The sequence below is a fragment of the Sturnira hondurensis genome, unplaced genomic scaffold (assembly GCF_014824575.4).
Source record: "Sturnira hondurensis isolate 20B ecotype Veracruz unplaced genomic scaffold, ASM1482457v3 Scaffold0006413, whole genome shotgun sequence".
NCBI lineage: Eukaryota > Metazoa > Chordata > Mammalia > Chiroptera > Phyllostomidae > Sturnira > Sturnira hondurensis.
In genome coordinates, this window is record NW_028079044.1 from 33,474,990 (window position 1) to 33,493,950 (window position 18,961).

At 37.8% G+C, this 18,961-nt stretch overlaps 1 protein-coding gene across 1 annotated transcript; it reads left to right on the forward strand.

Annotated features, from left to right (window-relative positions):
• The first annotated feature begins 30 nt into the window (after positions 1-30).
• On the forward strand, positions 31-16,016 carry EBAG9 (estrogen receptor binding site associated antigen 9). Its single transcript, XM_037048409.1, has 7 exons — positions 31-64; positions 3,517-3,614; positions 6,629-6,707; positions 7,460-7,618; positions 9,143-9,250; positions 11,621-11,712; positions 14,283-16,016. Exons 2-7 carry the CDS (start codon positions 3,532-3,534, stop codon positions 14,401-14,403), a joined length of 642 nt encoding a protein of 213 aa, XP_036904304.1. The 5' UTR covers positions 31-64; positions 3,517-3,531; the 3' UTR covers positions 14,404-16,016.
• The last annotated feature ends 2,945 nt before the right edge of the window (positions 16,017-18,961 follow it).

The window sequence follows — 18,961 nt, forward strand, 5'->3', positions numbered from 1 at the left end:
GAGAGAAACGTCTGTCAGTTGCCTCCCGTATGCATCGAAACTGGGGATTGAACTTGCAACGTGGGTATGTACTCTGATTGGGAATCAAACTTTCAACTTTTTGGTGTATGGGAACAATGTTTCATCCAACTGAGTCACCTGACCTGGGCTCATAATTGTTTTAAAGTTTTAATTTGTGATTGTTGCTAACATATAAAAAAATATAGTTGGTTATAGATTTCATTGGATTTTCCATATAGACACAGTTTTATTTCTTCCTTTCCATCTGGATGCTTTTTTATTTCCTTTTCTTGCTTGATTGCACTGGCCAGCGCTTTACTACAGTGTTTAATAGAAGCGATAAAAGCAGACGTACTTGCGTTGTTCATAATCTTATACAGGGTCATCACCTGTATGTTTTGTGCCATTGTTCAATAAGTATTTTTCAACTTGAACGATTTCAGTGGTAACTGAAATTAAAATTTCCAGTTGTTCTAACAGAAAAATAGAAAGTGGAACTATTATTGATAACAGAATAAAATTCTCACCCTAGCAATTAAGAATTTTCTTACCTGCAGAATATTTGATTTCGTGATTAATACAAGAGAGGGACTAATATTCAGTGATCAGGTACTGTATGTCAAGCACTATCTAATATTATCTCTGGTAACTCATACTATCACCTTATGAGATAGATAGTATTACTCTTATTTCATAGAACTTAAGCACAGAGAATAAAATATTATTTCCATGGTCCCATACTCAATGACTTTGATTCAAACCTAGGTCTGTTTAATTCAAAATCGAAGAATACCTCACTAACAATAAACATTCTTAGAAATTTACTGATGATATTATTTCTGAGATAAATTTTCCAACTAGTTATTAACATGGTTAACTATCAAGCAACACTTAATTTCTTCTTTGACCCATTGGCTGTTGAGTTACATTATATTTAGTCTCATGCATTTGCCTTTTTTCAGTTTTCTTTCCCTAATTGATTTCTAATTTCATGCCATTATGATTAGAGAAGATGCTTAATATGATATCAATTTTCTCAAATTAAGTAAGGCTTGCCTCGTGATCCTCTGTGTACTTGTAAAAATATGTATTTTGCAACTTTTGAATGAAAGGTTCTATATGTGTCTATTAAGTCAATTTGGTCTAATGTAGCATTTAAGGCTACTATTTCCTTATTGATTTTCTGTGTGGATGATCCACTGATGTGAGTGAGGTATTAAAATCCCCTATTATTATATTACTGTGAATGTTCCTTTGTGACCATTAATAATTGCATATATTTCAGTGCATAGATGTTTATGATTGTTATATTCTCATCTTGAATTGACTGCTTTATAATTATATAATATCCTCATTTGTCTTTTTACATTTTTTGTTTTGAAGTCTGTTTTGTTTGATATGAGTATTCCTACATCATCTTTCTTTTCCATTTTTAGTGAATTATCTTTTTTTAATCTCTTCAGCCACCATACAAGTCATTGAAGCATTTAATCCCTTTACATTTAAAGTAATTATTGATAAGCATATACTTATTGCCATTTTGTCAATTGTATTTTGGTTTTGAGTTTTCTTTTCTTCTCTTGCTGTCTTTCCTGTTTGTTTTGTTACTGAACAATAAATGGGTATTCAGCTGGCCACTGCCACAAAAGGCAAACTCTAGAGTCAGAGGCTGGTAAGAAAGGAAGAAGGTTTTTATTCGCATGCTGAATAGTCTGGAACCATGGGGAGCTCCCTGTCTCAAAGTGCCTCTCCTCTGCTAAACCCAGACAAAACCTAGCCGTCCTCAGCAAGATCAAGACAATGGCAGCCCAGGACAAAATGGCAGTCTTGCTCCATTTTAAAGTACAGTTCTATAGAGCTCCAGGCAGCTCTAAGCAGTCATCCAGGTAGCTTAACTTGTTCCCAGCTGCTGTCTGGCTTCAGTTTTCCTCCTGGAGGGAGCATGTGGAACCAGTGTGGCCATAGTCATGCGTCAGCTAGGGCCACAAGGTCCTGTGCTCCTAGGCCCGAGAGCACACGAATGTACCGGTGAATGTTCCACCAGGTCACAGAAGGAGAGAGGAGGGGGAGGAAGAGAGGGAGAAAGAGAGGCATTTTCTCTTGGAGGCCAGTGTATCCTCTGAGTACAGGTCTTGAACAGCAGTGAGGGGTGAGCGAGTTTCTCTGTTTCCCTGGGTTTATATGACTTTCTGGTGGAATGAGGAACTTTGCTTACTCCCCCTCCCAACCAGTCCCTTCTCTCCCTGGGCTAGACTGACAGGCCTCTCTGGTCCAGTACCTCCCCTGCTTCCATTTTGACTTAAAAGTTGCGTAGGTACCTGCCTTCCCCTGATCTCACTCCTTATCTGGTACCAGAGTGGGTCTGAGGTCTTTTTTTCCTCTTAATCCATTACCTTTCTAGCCTTTCTCATGCTCTGTGAAAGAACTATCCCCTGCCACTGATGGGAGAGGCTCCCATGTCCTAGTCCTGCATGCAGTGAGTTGTCATACTTGTGGCCCACTGGCAGAGAAAGGAACCCTGGAAACCCTGCACGCCCTCTTAGGCAGCACCAACAGCATTCTCAGTAGGAGGGGCTGGGCATCTGCAGCAAAAGCAGGACCTTTGTACCCAGGCAGGGCGTCCACAAGGCACGCGCTCACTTACTCCTCAACGTGGCTTTGTAAAGGCTTGGATGGGCTGCAGGCCACACCCTCAGTGCTCCATCTCTGACCTGCATCCTGGAGGAGCATAGCTTGGTGCACAAGTAGCTCCCATATTTCAATTCATGGCTTAGCTCCATTTTCCCCAGTGGCCCCGTCTGTTCCTCAGCCCACTCCCAGAGGTATGGACAGGCTGTCTCTCTGTTGGTATCACTTTGCTAGTTTTTACAGTTTTTGTTTTGGTGCCACCCTGTTTTTCCTGCTTGATCCCATTGTTCCCAAGGCAAAAAGCTCAGGGCAGTATAGCTGGGAACGGCTGTGGTGATCTTGCAGATTAGTCAGAGCGAAGGAATAGAGCCCCCCCACCCCACTTTATGGAAGTCGGGGCGGGGGGAAACAAAAAATGAGCCAGTCCTCACTGGCTCCTCCTGACCACAGAGTTCCTGCAGCTCCTGTTGCTTCCCAGGCTCCTGTATTTGGTCTCTTTCTCTTGTTTGCTGTTCAGATGCCGTTTATTCAGCTCTCAGGTGTACAGGAGTAATTGTCTGTATAGGAGTTTGCTCATGGGGAGGGGCGGGGGAGTTCAGTGGTCTTCACTGCCACCATCCCGGACCTCTGATGAGTTACATTGTTCTCAAGTTTTTATTTTTGTTTATTTTTAGAGAGAGGAGAAGGAAGGGAGAAAGAGAAGAAAGAATGCTATTATGTAACACAGTAAAGAAAAGTAAAATAAATACACTTTTCTTTAATCACAAAGAAAAGTAAAAATATGCCTGTTTTTCACAGCTTATGATAGGACTTTTAAGCTTGACTTCAGAACAGGAGTATAGCTTATGAAATTCACTTAATGCATTTATTTTTGTGCTCTTTCCACAGGTTTTGCTTTCCACCATGGCTATCACACAGTTTCGGTTATTCAAAGTTTGTACCTGCTTAGCAACAATATTCTCATTCCTGAAGAGATTAATATGCAGGTAAACAAATTTCACGTTCAAATTGACCTATTTATCTCCTTTGTAGTTGAATACGTTCAGAACTATAAAGCAGCAGGACAAACTATATTTAAACTAAATTTCTTGATTGTAGTATTCATTCACTAATTTCTAGTATTCCTAAAATATTTTCTCCACTTCAGATTTTTTCTTTGGAAACTATATTCCATTAAAATAACATTTCTAGCACTGTAGAATTTTAGAAATAAGCAAACTAATTTTCATTATTAAAATTATTAATAATGAGGATTAGAGGATTTTGATGTATACAGTGGGTTCATATCAGAATGTCATAAGATGGTTAGGTTGAATTAGGCATAGGTGTTTCTTTATAGACTGCAATGTGAATCTTTTTTTATATTTTAAAAGCTTTAACAGAGAAACCCCAAATAAAATCATGTCTTTTTTAAACTTGGTCTCAAGTAATAATGCCAGAATGTATAGGTAGCATCATTCAGAAAAGTCATTCTGGCCCTGGCTGGCGTAGCTCAGTGGATTGAGCACAAGCCTGCGAACCAGAGGATCGCGGTTCGATTCCCAGTCAGGGCACATGCCTGGGTTGCAGGCTTGTTCCCTGCAGGCCAACTCCCAGCAGGGGACGCACGAAAGGCAACCATACATTGATGTTTCTCTCCCTCTCTCCTTCCCCTGTAAAGATAAATAAAAAAAAATTCCCTTTTTAAAAAAAAAAAAAAAAGAAAAGTCATTCTGCTTCTGTAACTGATCCAGAGACTGGAATTTCCTTTCTACAGTTTCTAAACTGTGTTCAGGCACTTCAGGTCATCGCATTGAACTCACAGGAGGGTCACAGGGTATTTTTAAATTTCTAGCAAAGCACAGTGAATGTTAATAGTCAACATCTTTTAAATGCTGTGCAAACAACCAGCCCAGAGAAGTTTGCATTTGCAACATTGGATCCTTTGCACTACTTTTGAGGACGTTCTTGAATGTTTGAGATAAGTTTTTTTACTTGTATTTTGGTGACTTCTCTTTGCAAAGCTAGGATTTTAGACTGTAATTAAAAGCGAGTACTGAACCAAAATTACTGTAGAACAGAAATTGAGGGTGGCAATAGCCAATCTGATTCCAAGGCTTGAGGAGTTGTGCAGTGTCCAGCAGGCATGCACATTCTGGTAGCAAGTCAGTGCTTAAAATGAAGTGAAAGTATTATTTCTCTTAAAATTGATAATGTATTGTTTTTTTCAAATGGCTACTAGGCAGTTAGGACATACATAAGTGTTAAGTTGTTTGGGCCTACTTACGTAATCAGTGGAACTGTTAGGTATTTCTTTTGACCTGAGGATATTGGTACATTAAGAATAGGGATTGGAGAGCAGTCAGCTCTCCTTTTCAGTGAACATGATTTAGATGTTGCACGGAACTGTTCAGTTCTCCGCTTGCTGTCCAGGGCTTAGTTACATATGGCCCCCTAGCTGCAAGGGAGTGTTCTCTAGCAAGGTGGCCATTTTATAACTACCAAAACCCTGAAGATTAAGTGGTATTGAATGTATTGTTAGAATTAGAGTGATCTGGGATTTAAAAAGAAGGGGGCAGGGTTCAGGGTATGGCTGTAGGAATGAATGGAGATGATTGCTGGATAAGAGGTCAGGAAAGAAATGGGAAATTTAGGTGATTATTGAAGTCACTCAGAAAGAGGACAGGATTTGGGAAGTAGGAAAAAGTGATCAAAATCATTCAGATAGAGCATGAGGACAACGGCCAGAAATTCAGCAGGTAAAGCATGACAAGAGTGAATATTAATTGCCAGAAGTCCAGAGGTTAAAAGAAGTAGTTATGTTAACATTAGTGGAAATTAGAGTGTTTTTGTCTTGTATGTCTATTTTCTAAAACTTCTATTGAATATGCATTGCTTTTAATATGAGAAATTACATTTGATTTAGAAATATTAAGGAGATTTGTCACATAAATTTCTATCGTCTATGTAAATATATTTAGGATTGATTTTATGTTCAGTTTTTAAGAAAATTGACCCTTTTTTAGAATAAACTTTTTTTAAAGTATCAGAAGGAACCTAGATTATGTCCTCTAAAATACAAGGTTTACATCATAAATTTAGTAGTAATTACTTTTCTATTTACCTTTTAAACAAAGTATGATTTCTAATTTCATAGTAAAAATAGCTGATTTTGGCAATTAGATAGAGGCATTATAGATAGAGGCATTTTAGCAATCTATAATAGAGGCATTATAGATTATTTGAAAAGAAGCAAGTGACTGATCATTTATAATAGCTACCTTTTTAAAATATCACATAGCAGGTACTATTTAGTGTCTAGTTGCTTTAATTATTATCACTTAATTAAATCCCCACAACAACCCAACAAAATAGGTTTAATACCTGCATTTTACAGGTGAGCATTTTCAGGCTGAGAGGTTAGATAATTCCAACTAGACACATAATAGAAATAACATAGAAAATCATGGTTTACACAGGTTGCATAGTCCATGCTTTCAACATCTGATTTATAATACCTATCTTATTTAATATAATACTTTTTCTACTATTTCTTAAAACTTATCAGTTACAGTTTAGTTCAGCCCAGTGATTTTCAAACTTTTTATCAATTTACTAGGTAAACTTTCCAAGAAGCCAAATATGTAAAACAAAAGCCAAGTCCCCCTGGTTGAAAGAGCACAGGTGTCCCAGAGCTTCACCTATAGGACTCACAGATACCTAAGTTGCATGATTTGAAACCACTGCATTTTTGTTTTTGGCTTCATATTCCTCCTGAGTTTGTCTATAATTCAGACTTATAAGCCAAGGAGCAGTTATGCTTATTGTATGATCCAAGATATTAAATACATAAGATATCTGAGGCATTTTTTTGTTTCATATCTTAATGAGAAACTGTTAATTATTGAAATAAATCATTCTAAATTCAGAAAATATCCTTTATGAGCCGTACTGTCCACAGTGCTTTTACCTGTGCTTGCTTTGGTAGTTCTTGAAATAAATTATTTCATTTTTGTTTTAGATCTGGCAGAGGACGGAAATTAAGTGGAGACCAAATAACTTTGCCAACCACAGTGGATTATTCATCAGTTCCAAAACAGGTAATTTTCTTTAAACTTTGAGTAAATGTTCCGGAACCATATTTTTCAAACTGAGTTGAAGATCCTTTACTATGTCACAAAAATAATTTGGAAGTCAGGGTCTTGATTTTTGTTGTGGTTACATATTTTGATTATAAATTTTTTTCTGATTCCTTATTTTCTGTTTTTTTTTGCTGAGGTCTTCTATTTTTTCTTATTGGTTTTAAGAGCATTTGCTATTGGTTGATGGAACACGTTTACAATAGTTATATTAAAGTCTTAGATAATTCCAACATTTGTATCATGATTGACTTTGTCCGTGTGAGTTGAGATTTCTTGCTTCTTTTCGTGCTGAATAATTTTGGGTTATTTCATGGACATTCTGAATATGTTTGAGACTCTTATCTTATTTAAGTCCTGTCAAGAATGTCGATATTCTTTAGTTTATCAGGCAGTTGACCTGGTTAGGCTTAGGCTGCAAGTTTCAGTCCTTTTGTTGGCTGTAGTTCTAATGTCCGTTCTATTTTCAAAGCATTTGCTTTTTTTGTTTGTTTATTTTAAATGGAAAGAACAAAATGTCTACCTTGGAGTAAAAGTATTTTTTTTTAACTTTTCATGTAGTTTTGGTATAGGAAATAAAATTTTTATTTCCCTGTTGGTCAAAGACATTTGAAAGCTAATGCTTTAGCAAGCCCACTTTTCCAATAAACGATGAAGGAGATGTCGATTAGGTTCACCCTGCGTGGCTGACAGTGCTGATCAATTAACTTCAGACAGATGTCGAAGAGTGGACTTCCTGGGACGAAGACGCGCCCACAAGTGTGAAGATTGAAGGAGGGAACGGGAATGTGGCAACACAGCAGAATGCTTTGGAACAACTGGAGCCTGACTACTTTAAGGACATGACACCAACTATAAGGAAAACTCAGAAAGTATGTTAAAGATTTGTGCTTTTGGCAGTTAAACTGCTTCTCAGATTTCCATAGTGAAAATTAGTATTCTAATAATTAGTATTCTGAGAATGCCTATATCTAATTACTAATTTGTTGTATCTGTCATCTGAAGATGAATTTTATGTATTCAAGTGACCTGGACACAGATCTAGTGATCTCTGCTCCTTTAAAAATTATATCTAAACATTTATTGAAAGTCTACTGTATGTTGGAGTCTATATTCCGGTGTCTGCTGTGAAGGCTAAGCTGAATAAGATACAAGTCCAACCTTGAAGGAGTTCACCGTTTAGTGACATCGACAAACTGATAAGTGCTTTCCATCGTTCCTAACATGGAGTGGAGAACTTGGGGAGATTGTTGTGGGTTTGTGTTAGTCATTGATACTTCATTTAATCCCTTTTGAGTTGAATATGGATGCAGGGATATAAGGGAAAGAGAGCAGGGCTGAGTATTTTTCTTTTTTAAAACCAAATAGTACATATAGTTGAAAAAGTATTTTTAAATCAGACTATAGAAGAGCTTATAGAGAAAAGCAACAGACTTTTACCCCAGCGCTCTTCCTGGGCAGTTCCATCTCCCAGACGCAACCACTAATGACTTTTTCTGTTTGGGCTCATGTGGCTACGTCTTGACTCGCCATTGACAGACACTGTCCACGGACTCCATACCATGGCAATGGGGGTTTATTTCATACTGCCCTTACCCTCGAGCCCCTCTTTCAAATTTTATAATGTTACTATTCCAGTCTACTTCACCAGTCACAAAAACAAAACCTTGAAGTTCCATTTTTTCAATCAAACATAGAAAATATTTTATATGCACTTTATGACCTTATTTATTCTACCTTTCATCCAGTTTCAGCTGTGTGTTTATTGTTACATTTTCAAGACTGGTAACATTTACATTCTGTAATCATAATTGTTTTTGTTGAGTTGTCCAAATGTCTCTGTGCTGAAAAGCATTAAGTTGTATATTTTTTAAGGAATTGAAGTGAATTTCTTAGTATTTTGGAAATATATTGCAGCTCTTCGTAGTAGCTCAGTATATTACAATAGTACCTTAATGAATTAATTAAAATGAAAATCCTTTCTTACTTGCTCTGTGCATGTGGAAATTCAGAGATTTCCACATGTACAGAGATCTGGTTATACTTTTGATAGGACATAATACATATTCTTGCTTAATATCATGACTAAAAATACCCAATTACATTTTGGGGATCTAGAGTCTGGGAAAGAGGAAGGAGAAAGAGAAAAATTTATTATCGTTATTTTAAAAATGAAATACAATTTTTCTCAGTATGTAACTGATCCATGTGACAATTGCCTGGAAATTTTGGTGCTTTTTATAGACTATTTAAAATTTTTTTTTACATAGTGAATTTTAAAAGAAGACAGGTAGAACTATTTTAAATAATAAAATGCTTGGTCAGTAAATTATTTTGTCTCTTTATGTAGTGACATATAAAATATTCCTATCATTCTATTTCACTTAACCCTGCAGATTATTGTTAAGAAGAGAGAACCACTGAATTTTGGCATCCCGGATGGCAGCACAGGTTTCTCTAGCAGATTAGCAGCCACACAGGACATGCCTTTCGTTCATCAGTCAGTAAGTATGTCACTGGTATCTCAGCAAGGGTCAGTTTTGATTCTGTTTTCTTTAAAGAAGAAAAAAATAAAGGTACATTGAACTTAGTGTTTGTCTTAGTATTTCTGTGACTTTGAACCAGGTTGAGCAGATTGAGAGAGTTGCACCTGGTCTTTTACTCTTCCTGTCCTTTAAGAGATTGTGAATTACATCTGATACTACAATCACAGTCCCATTGTACACGTGAAAGATAGAGACAAAATGTTACTTGAAAATATGACATTTAAAGAGATTACCACTAAAATGTAACCGTAACAGCCAGTTATTTTTAAGTGAGTTGTGTATTGTTTCCCTAGTAGCTTTTGTTTATGTTTAAAGCGTGATTTCAGTTTAAATGTGTTTGACTTATATGCAACACCTTTAAGGATAAAAGTAGGGAGGAAAGTGTATAACTGTGGTTCTTAACCTTGGAAATATTTCAGAATCACCTTTGAACTTTTTAAACCACTAAGGTCCAGCCCTATGTTTAAATATGCTTTGATTGATTTTTGATTAGTAATTATTAATTGGTTGCCTGAGTCATCAGTTGTTGTGTAACAGCCCCACACTTAAACAATAGTAAACATTTTTCTTTTCACAACAGTATATGTGGGTCAGGAACCCAGGGGAGACTAAACTGGGTGGTTCTGGCTTAGGGTTTCTGATGAGTTTCCTGTAAGTCATTAGTTGGGACTGTGGTCATCTGAGGATTCATTTCCAGGTGGTTCACTTACATGCCTGGGAAATTAGTGCTGGTTGGTTGCATGAGCCTCAGTTCCTCTCAGTGGACCTCTTCATGGGGCTCCCTGCGTTCTTCATGACGTAACTGCTGGCTTTCCTGTAACAAGTGATCCCCCCAGAGAGAGAGAGAGCATGCAGGGAGGGGTGAAGCCACAAGGCCTGTTTATAACTTAGTCCTAATAGTGACACACTGCAACCTCCATATTAGTTTATTCATTGGAAACTAGTCCAATGAATCCAGCCCAGCACAAGGAGAGAAGAATTATGTCCCACCTCTTAAGAGGAGTATCAAAGAATTTGCAGACATAGTTTTAAGCCACCACATCTATTTATCTGTTTATTCCATTTGTTTAAACTGCACAGGTCCCTTTCAGTCTTCAGGGGACCTGTGTTTATTTTGTTTCTTATTCATTGATCAAAAACTATTTTTACTAATGCCAGAAGCTGTGCTCTGGCATTACCTTTAGGTGCTAGTAAGGTCGTGGAGAGTGAGCAAAACAGGCAAGGTCCTTGCCTTAGAGTATGCATTCTCATGGGGAAGGCACAACTTTAGATAAACGATTGCACGTGTAATAAATATTACAGATTTTAATAACTCCTTTGTAGGTACATGGTATTATGGTAGCACAGTAGCACACATATTTCTCTAAAAGAGCATAACCACCAGAGTGTGTCATTTTTATTTTATGTTTTTAAATTACAAATATTATTCATGTACCCATGCTCTAGATTGGTAAAGTTGTTCAGAGCTTACCAGTAAATGAATACACATATACCACCTAACAGGAATTGTAATATGTTCTAACATGAATATAGCTCATGAAGTTACAAATCTAGAACTGCTGACAGGGTTGGGGAGGGTTAGAGTGTTGATCATGTCTCCCGTGCTTTTCCACACGTTTTCCTCCGAAGCAGACAAAACAAAGAGGGATTGCCTAGGAGAGAATGGTAACCTCCTGCACTTGATTTGCTACACCAAAAATATTTTCCCACTCATTCCTCAAATAAAGTTCTTTTAAATTGCACATTCTATTTTTTGGAACTTACCACTTTTATTGTTGTGGTAAGCAGGACAGGCAAAAGTAAGCACAATATAGAAGTACGCCGATAAAGAATAAATTTTCCCTGATTTGTCGTTTTTGCCTGGGACCCAGACAGTAAGTGCCACTGAGAAATCTGTCAATTGACTCTGCGGAAGTGCAGGTTGCTGTGCTAGTCCGAAAACTTCGGTTCTTCCAGGTCACCACCTGCTCTGAGTCGTCCAGCTGGGGAACTCAGCCTCCCCCTTCCCCACCCCGACCCCCAGCCCTTCCTCTGACTGAAAAGGGACACAGAAACAGTTGTTTTATTCTTGTCCGTTCCAAACTAAAATGGGCAAAAAAGAAAAGTTCGTGTCAGAGGAGTATTCTTTAAAACAACATAGGAAAAAAGCTGGCCTTGCCAGGACTGTCGCAGGAACCCCCCAGTTCCAGGCAGGCCCGGGCACAAATCATTTGGGCCTTGTGTAGGACCAGGGGTGACGTGGTGGGGGTTAAAGATGCTCTTCTTGACTGCCCAAGGGGGAGAGAATGGCTCTTGACCATTGTACTTCTGTTTTGTTTTTCACTGTAGCCTGAATTAGGTGACTTAGACACCTGGCAGGAAACTACCAATGCGTGGGAAGAAGAAGAAGACGCAGCCTGGCAGGCGGAAGAAGTCCTGAGGTACTGGGGTGATGTGTGCGTTGCCGCCTGCATAGAAGCACTGGGGGTGTTCCCAGTGCCTGGCAGGTCAAGGAGGCTTGTTTTGCCAAATGTTAAAGTCTTTATTCTCATTTGAACCTTAGATAATATGGGATGCTTTTGTTTGTATTTCAAACCACAGATGCTATTTTAGATGACTAAAATCTCATAGAAACCAAGGATTTAAAGCATTATAGAAGCAAAAGAATAGTTTTGTTAATGGCAAATGAGAAATTGTTGTACACAAAAGTCCTGTGAGGTGATATGGAAGTCAGAAAATAAGATCTGCTGGAGGTTTTCAGGCTCATTTCCGTTGGCTATTGTGTTCTTGTTTCTTTGTTTTGAGTAGTAAACGTAATTCTTGCTCCTGCTGGATTGGGTCAAAGAGTAAAAAAATTTACCGTGAGAGAGTATGTGACTATGATCACTGATGAAAACTCAGTTTAAATTACTAAATGACTTACTTTTGCATTTTGAAAGGTTATATAGTAAAATACAGCTCTATAAATTTTTATTTTAAAAGATCATTCTTATAATAGAGATAGAAAGTGAATTGCCCTTTATTTGACTATTTTAACAAAACAACCAATTTCATTTTTGTATTTCCCTTTCCTCTCTTTATCAGTAAATTACTATTACCTCGAGCAACCAGCAGAGGGTGCAGTTAAGTAACTAGGAGTCATGCCTGACTTTCCTCTTTTGGTCTTACCCTTCTTTTCATAAATTTTTCCCTCACAGTTAGGGGTCCATTTTAAAAGTCAATAAAGTTATGAGAGTTTTAAATATTTACTTCATATCTGATCATTACTCAGTATAAAGAAAGTATTTTAAAAATTCTAAATGGCAGCATTTATGTTATATGGGTCATCAGAAAAGATGGTAAACCATCTTTTTTTTACTCTGTTTTTTGGATAAATCATAGATATTGAGGTCTAAGTATTTAAAATATTTTGGGCATTTGTGTTCTTACAAGAATAATGGGAAGGGCTGTTCATGTTTAATCTGGTCATCTTAATGATGGCACTATAGAGCCTATAAATGCTCAAGTTTCGGTATAAAACCTTCTGTTCCCACCCTATCCTTTTGTGCCCTGCCTGAAACAAGACCAAACACACACACTTGGTGTTCTACATGCTATGACCGCTTGGGGGAGGGAGCCTGCTAGTCAGTGATAGACATGCTCCATGCTGGCAGTTGCGTAAGTACAGAGACACGGCGCTTCCTTCTGCTGTTACTGCCCCGGAACGAACAGTGCGAATTTAAGAGTGTGTCTGTACTCCAAAGCCTGTAACTCAGCCTATTTCCCATTGCCACTTTGAAGTCCTACCATTACTGTGATCTGTATCATTTAGGAAGAAGACTTTGGTACGTTAGTAATTCCAGATGTGTCTGGACAGGGAAAATATGTCTTGTCTGTAGTAATCTTTAAGTTTCCTCTTGTGCCAGAAACATCAATTGTTGATGTTTATATTTCAGCTACTGACCTGGTCAAAGCTGGATTATCTTAGTTGTTTGTAACCTAGCCACCTTTTTATAATGCTTGTCCTTCTCTCCCTTTTTACCATGGGCATATTGACTTGTTTAGTGCAAATTATCAGTTTTGTTTGAAAGTGGGAAGAGCTAGTGAGAAGTAGATTTTTAAAAACTGTAATTGACAGTGATGATCAAAATGTTGCCTACATCAAGTTTCTACTTTCTTGAGTTGTGGTCATTTATAAGTCTGCTTACTGCCAGTTATAAGTGTGATTGAGATTTGCACGTACATTTTGCTCATGGCAGTCAGCTGCTGTCCCACGTGTAGGAGGTGCACACTGGTTTTTTCTGTGTGTAACCAGGTTTGCCTGCGCCGCGCCAGCGGTGGCCTGCAGCTTTCTTCCTCAACCTTGCGTGCTGCTTATTTCTTATAACCTAAACCTTCAGATCCAGGACCAGCTTCTGCTCCTGTCCTTTGGCCTATTGCATCACCCACTCCTGCTCTCATGATGTGTAATAAGTAAATAGCCACCATAATAAAAGTTTATTTAATTTTTAAATAGAAATCTAGCTTCTAGTTGGAAGGCCTATCTTCAGTTTCCTATTTTTTATTGTGTTGTGCAAATCTCTCTTCTTGATATCCTTCACTAACTTTTTAAAAAATTATTATGATAAAAGGAGACTGATTCCTCAATATCAGGCTCTTCTGAGTGGTATCAAAAAAAGGATGTGGTCAAGGGAAGTAGTGGCTTAGTTGGAATAATCTGAAGAACAGGGGCCAGGAGATGTGCTTCTGATCCTAATCCTACAGCTTTGGTCACGTCACTGAGCCTTTGCGCCTCATGTTACTTGTTTGTAAAATATAGATAATACTTCTTGTAAATTGTAAGTTATATTCTAAGGATGGACAGAAATGCTTTTTTGAAAATCTTTGAAATTTAAAAGTGAAAAGAATGAAGACTTTTCACTTCCATTTGATTCTGATAAAAAATGCACTGCTATTTCCTTCTGGAATGTATAAGGTATTTTACTTGTGTGGTATTTTCTGAAGGTAAAAATAAGGATATGTTTCTTTTCAGGCAGCAGAAGATAGCAGATAGAGAAAAGAGAGCTGCAGAACAACAAAGAAAGAAAATGGAAAAGGAAGCACAGCGGCTAATGAAGAAGGAACAAAACAAAATTGGTGTGAAACTTTCATAACGAATGTCCTTCAAATGTCATAGTGCCAGTAGGAGAAATATGTGACCCACAACGCAAGCAACATTTGTGTGGCTCTAAGGGTGTTTGCAGAATACAAACACACTGCTTGATTTCAGTGCATTCATCAGGCCATTCAGGACACCGGGATTCTGTCAAAGTACTCTGAACTTTAGTGATTGAGACTCAAAAGAGTGGAAAAGACTCACGAGACATTTCCTTCAACATGCTCCAATATAAGACAGTTGTGTGCTGTAGAGAAGCTATTACAAATGGAACATACCAGTACCTCTTCGAGCTAGTATTGCTAGCTGAATAAATGGGTGTAAATAATTTTATGGTGGGAAAGAACTCTGCTGTCTATAATGCTTTCCTTCAGTGTTCATAATGATAAAATAAATAATTTTAAATATTTTGTTTCCATGATTCCCCAACTTAAATCAGACAGACCTGCAGGGCTTTAACTTTTTTATCATTGCCAGAAGCTAGTGTTGGCCTACGTTTCTTCTCATTTGAATCGTTACTGTTTATATTCAGTACAACATCAAAGAATTCACTGATTTTGGTTTTCAGATTAAATGACATTAAATGCAATAATTTTATTTATCATAAAGATTTTGTACATTTTTGTTTTCTTTAAGGTGGTGTTATAATGTTATTTATAATTTATATCGCATGCTTAAACATTGAAAATCAGATAAAACGGCAACTTTGTTTTACATTATTATAATGTGTGATTTTTAGAAACTAGTATCAGTAGTTTTTCCCTTTTGTTGTAGATTTTAAGATGTTATGGTCTCTTTAAGTACCTTAGTTCCTCCTCCCCGAAAGCCATTAACCTACAAAGTAGAAAGTCTTCAGCTCCATCATTTCAAACTTTTAGACGATTTCTGTATCGCTTTTATATGCCTGACATAATGCAGGTTACCTGTGTTCAGAGCTAAGATAACATCGATTTATTAAATTATAGACCGAGATAGGAATAACAGTGATTTTATTTTGGAGCATTGACTGGCTCCAAAACAGTGTTAAGGAAATAAGATACATACTGTGTTCACAGGGAAGATGTAGATTTAATAGTTTAAAATCCTATTTTTTTCCTTCATAATTAAAATACATCCAGCCTGATTTTCTCAGGCTTTAGAATTTTTAAAGACTTTTACTTTCTTAAAAGTTGCCCAAAATTAACATTTTGTTGGTTTTTAAAATGTCACAGGAACTCTCTCTACAGGCCAAATATTGCTAATATATGTGAATTAAAGTGATACTTTATAATAAAATGATGAACTATACAACAAGAGCTCCCTAAGTTCTTAGCTTAATCTTCCAGACTAAATGTGATTGTGAAATCAGCCGAAATCTAACTTTGGTAAAAAGCTTGCTTTTATAGCCGAAATCACATTTTCAAATACATGGTTATTAGGGAGTTTTTGCCAACAAACTCCCAGTAAATAGAATTAGACTCAAAATTTTAATAATATATAAATGTACATTCTCTTCCCTCATTTGTATTTATTATTTAGTTAATATGGGCAAACTACATGATATTCTAAATTTGGGATTCGTAAAGCATACACCTCCCTGTTAGTACAATAAATTTTACTGATTTTCCCTAATATATGACAAGTATTGAAGTCTGCTTTAGTTACAATTTTCATGTGTGTGAGATTTTGGGTTTTATTTGCTTTCTGTGTTTTTAGAAATAAAGACTACTTAGAAATAAATACATATGACAAACATTTCATATTAGCAGACTGGCTCTTTAGCTTCTAAATTTATGGTTTCTGTTTTTTTCTCTTAAAGAATTTTCTGTTTTAGAAGCTTATTAGAAGTTAAAAAAAATATGGACAGGCACAGATAAAACAAGTGAAGCGCCACCCAGTGTCCAAATTGTGCATTACGTGTACTGAAATAAGTAATCAGAGGCATCTGAAACTTACTTTATGTTTGTTTTATCTATGCATTCATGGTTTCCAGCTATTTCCTCTTGGTAAGCTTTAGCAAGAGTATCCTCTAGTTGACTCTTGGCCCTTCTTAAATAATATGAGTGGCATTTTAGAACTGACAAGATTCAGCCTCTGAATTCCTCAGTTTCGACATGCCCTCGCCTCTGGCCAGGGCAGCAACCATTCCTGGTTGAAGATTGGTGGTTGGGAAGAAGGGTTGGCCCTGGAAACTGGCATCTGGATGATGGGGCTTCCCAACACCACTCCACAAGCTGCCACTCGCGTCTAAGTCTAACCAATGCCAATGTCACAAAAAGCCTAACTTTTGTCAATGATGTATTTACTGAAGGGTTGGTCTGAGCCAGATACAGCTGACATGCACATGGTTAATCCTTGGGGACAGCATTGTGATGGTTTTCACACTCTTCAGCGCCTTGTTGAAAGGAAATCGTTCATAAGGTCGGAGAGCAAATGCAACAGTACCCAAGTGAGTGGCTCTGGCTGAAGCCAGGTTGAGGGGGAGGGGATGCAGTGCGCTGCCGATTGCCCCAGAGAAGGAGCTTCCCCCTGCTCAGGTGGATTGGGGGCTGCAGAAGATGGTGGGCCCATGAGTAGCTTACTGTAGTAGCTAATAACTTGTCTTTACCATTTGCATAGATTTTCTTAAATTTGAGTCACTCCTAATATCAAAGAGAGGTCTTTTTAGTGTGTTTAATTTACTTCACTTTTCTTTTGTACAGCCAAGGCTGTTCAAGGTTACGGCAACAGCCAGTGACTCCTTTTATAGTCACCTGTTCATTTTACTTTTTACCTTTTATCTTCAGTGCCCCTTAGTCATAGCCATTGGTGATGCGCAGTAACTAGAGTAAGTTTTCAAAGAGTAATAGGCTATTTCACCGGAAGCCTCAATCTTCAGGGCTGGAAAGAGACTCTGTTTTAGGACCCCCCGTACCCCACCTCATGCAACATATTTCTGCCCTTGCAGAGCTGCTGCTGACACTGCTAATCCACGAGGAGGAGTTTTTAAGGAGAAACTTGGACTACAGTCTGTGGCCAGCCCGAGACCATCTCAGCCATGGCTAGTTATGCAGGTACTTTGCCTGTGTATTGATCTGATCACACCAATTTTGAGAGCTGCTCAGTGTTCCCAGAGCTGCTGCGGGGATGGCGCAATATGACTCACATTGCCTGGGTTTGGAAATCTTTTAAATGGAGACAGTTTTAGAGAGTAACAGACTGTAAATGTGCGTGTATAAGTGCACGATAAATGGTAGTGGTTAGGAGGCCCCATGCACACTTTTCCAAGTGCTGGTCACGCCCTGATGCGGCAGCCTCTTCCCTGTGGACGGGGAGCAGTCGCAGTACTACATTTTACACACCCTAATTTCAACTGGCAACTTAATAAGAAAGCGTTTATCACGAGCTCAACGCTGTCTGGGGGCCTTTAATTATTTCAATGACTCCTTGCAATCCAGTGAGGCAAACATTGTCCTCCTTACATTTCCTTTTATAAGGAAACCAAAGCTTAGCAGGCAAGTATGTACTAGGTTAGTGGGAAGAAAAACAGCAAGTTTTAGGAGTGGGTTGTGTCAGTGGTCAAGGTGGACTGATAAGGGTGAGCTGCCAAAGAGCCTTTAGAATTTCCCCTTACGTTTTTATGAACTCAGTGAAGGTACAGTACGTAATACCCATTCGTGTTTTCTAAGAATTATTTAATGAATGCGAAAGAAATTGGCTTCTATTTTCAGTAAATAACTGTATTTGAATGTCAATGTCATGTAGTTATGTATTCCCAGTTTACTTGGGTCAGATATTATAATGAAGGGAAAATGAGATGTGGTTTATATTCATACATTTGCATAGGCCAATTAGCCCACCTGATGGGGTCATAATGCTAATGAGGCCAAGGCTGCAGGTTTCATAGATGGGCAGACCAGGGCTGTACCCAGAGACCTTCCTGCTACAAACTGCAGGCCTGACCTGTCCAGTTACCTTTTTAACATGTGTCTTCAGGATCTGGTGCAGAGAGTGGTTGGCACAAAAAAAATCATCTCCATGCACAGAAAATTCAAAGGATGTACTCTGAGTCAGGGTGTATTGAGAGAAATTGTTATGGTTTCTTATCCCTAGGTCAGTTTTGGCTCATTGCAAGATATTAACTGCTTCCTATAATTGGTTTCACTTGCTAAAATATTCAGACCTTAATTTGAGTCCTTAATTTATACAGCATTGCAGTTTCCAAATCTGTTGACTATTGTTGAATAAAATGAGTGTATACCTATTTTACAGGGAAAAATGACACCATCATTAGATATGTTGGCCCTGAAATAGGTTAAAAAGAGGAACTTTGACTTGTTATTTATTGCAGTGGTTAGTAAAGTAAGGTGTGCATAAGAACACAGATCTATTTCAGTCGTCTCATTAAAGTGCACAAGTGCCTTCTGAAGCTCTGCAATGCAACAGAACTTCCTTATTGCCTATCCCTCTTGGTTAGAAACAACCCTTGTGGCAACAGCTTATACATGGATGATCATTTTAAAACTTTTTGCCATGTACTGCTTTAAATGGGAAATGTGAAAATTATTAAGACTGCTTTCAGTTTTCACTTTCTTTCT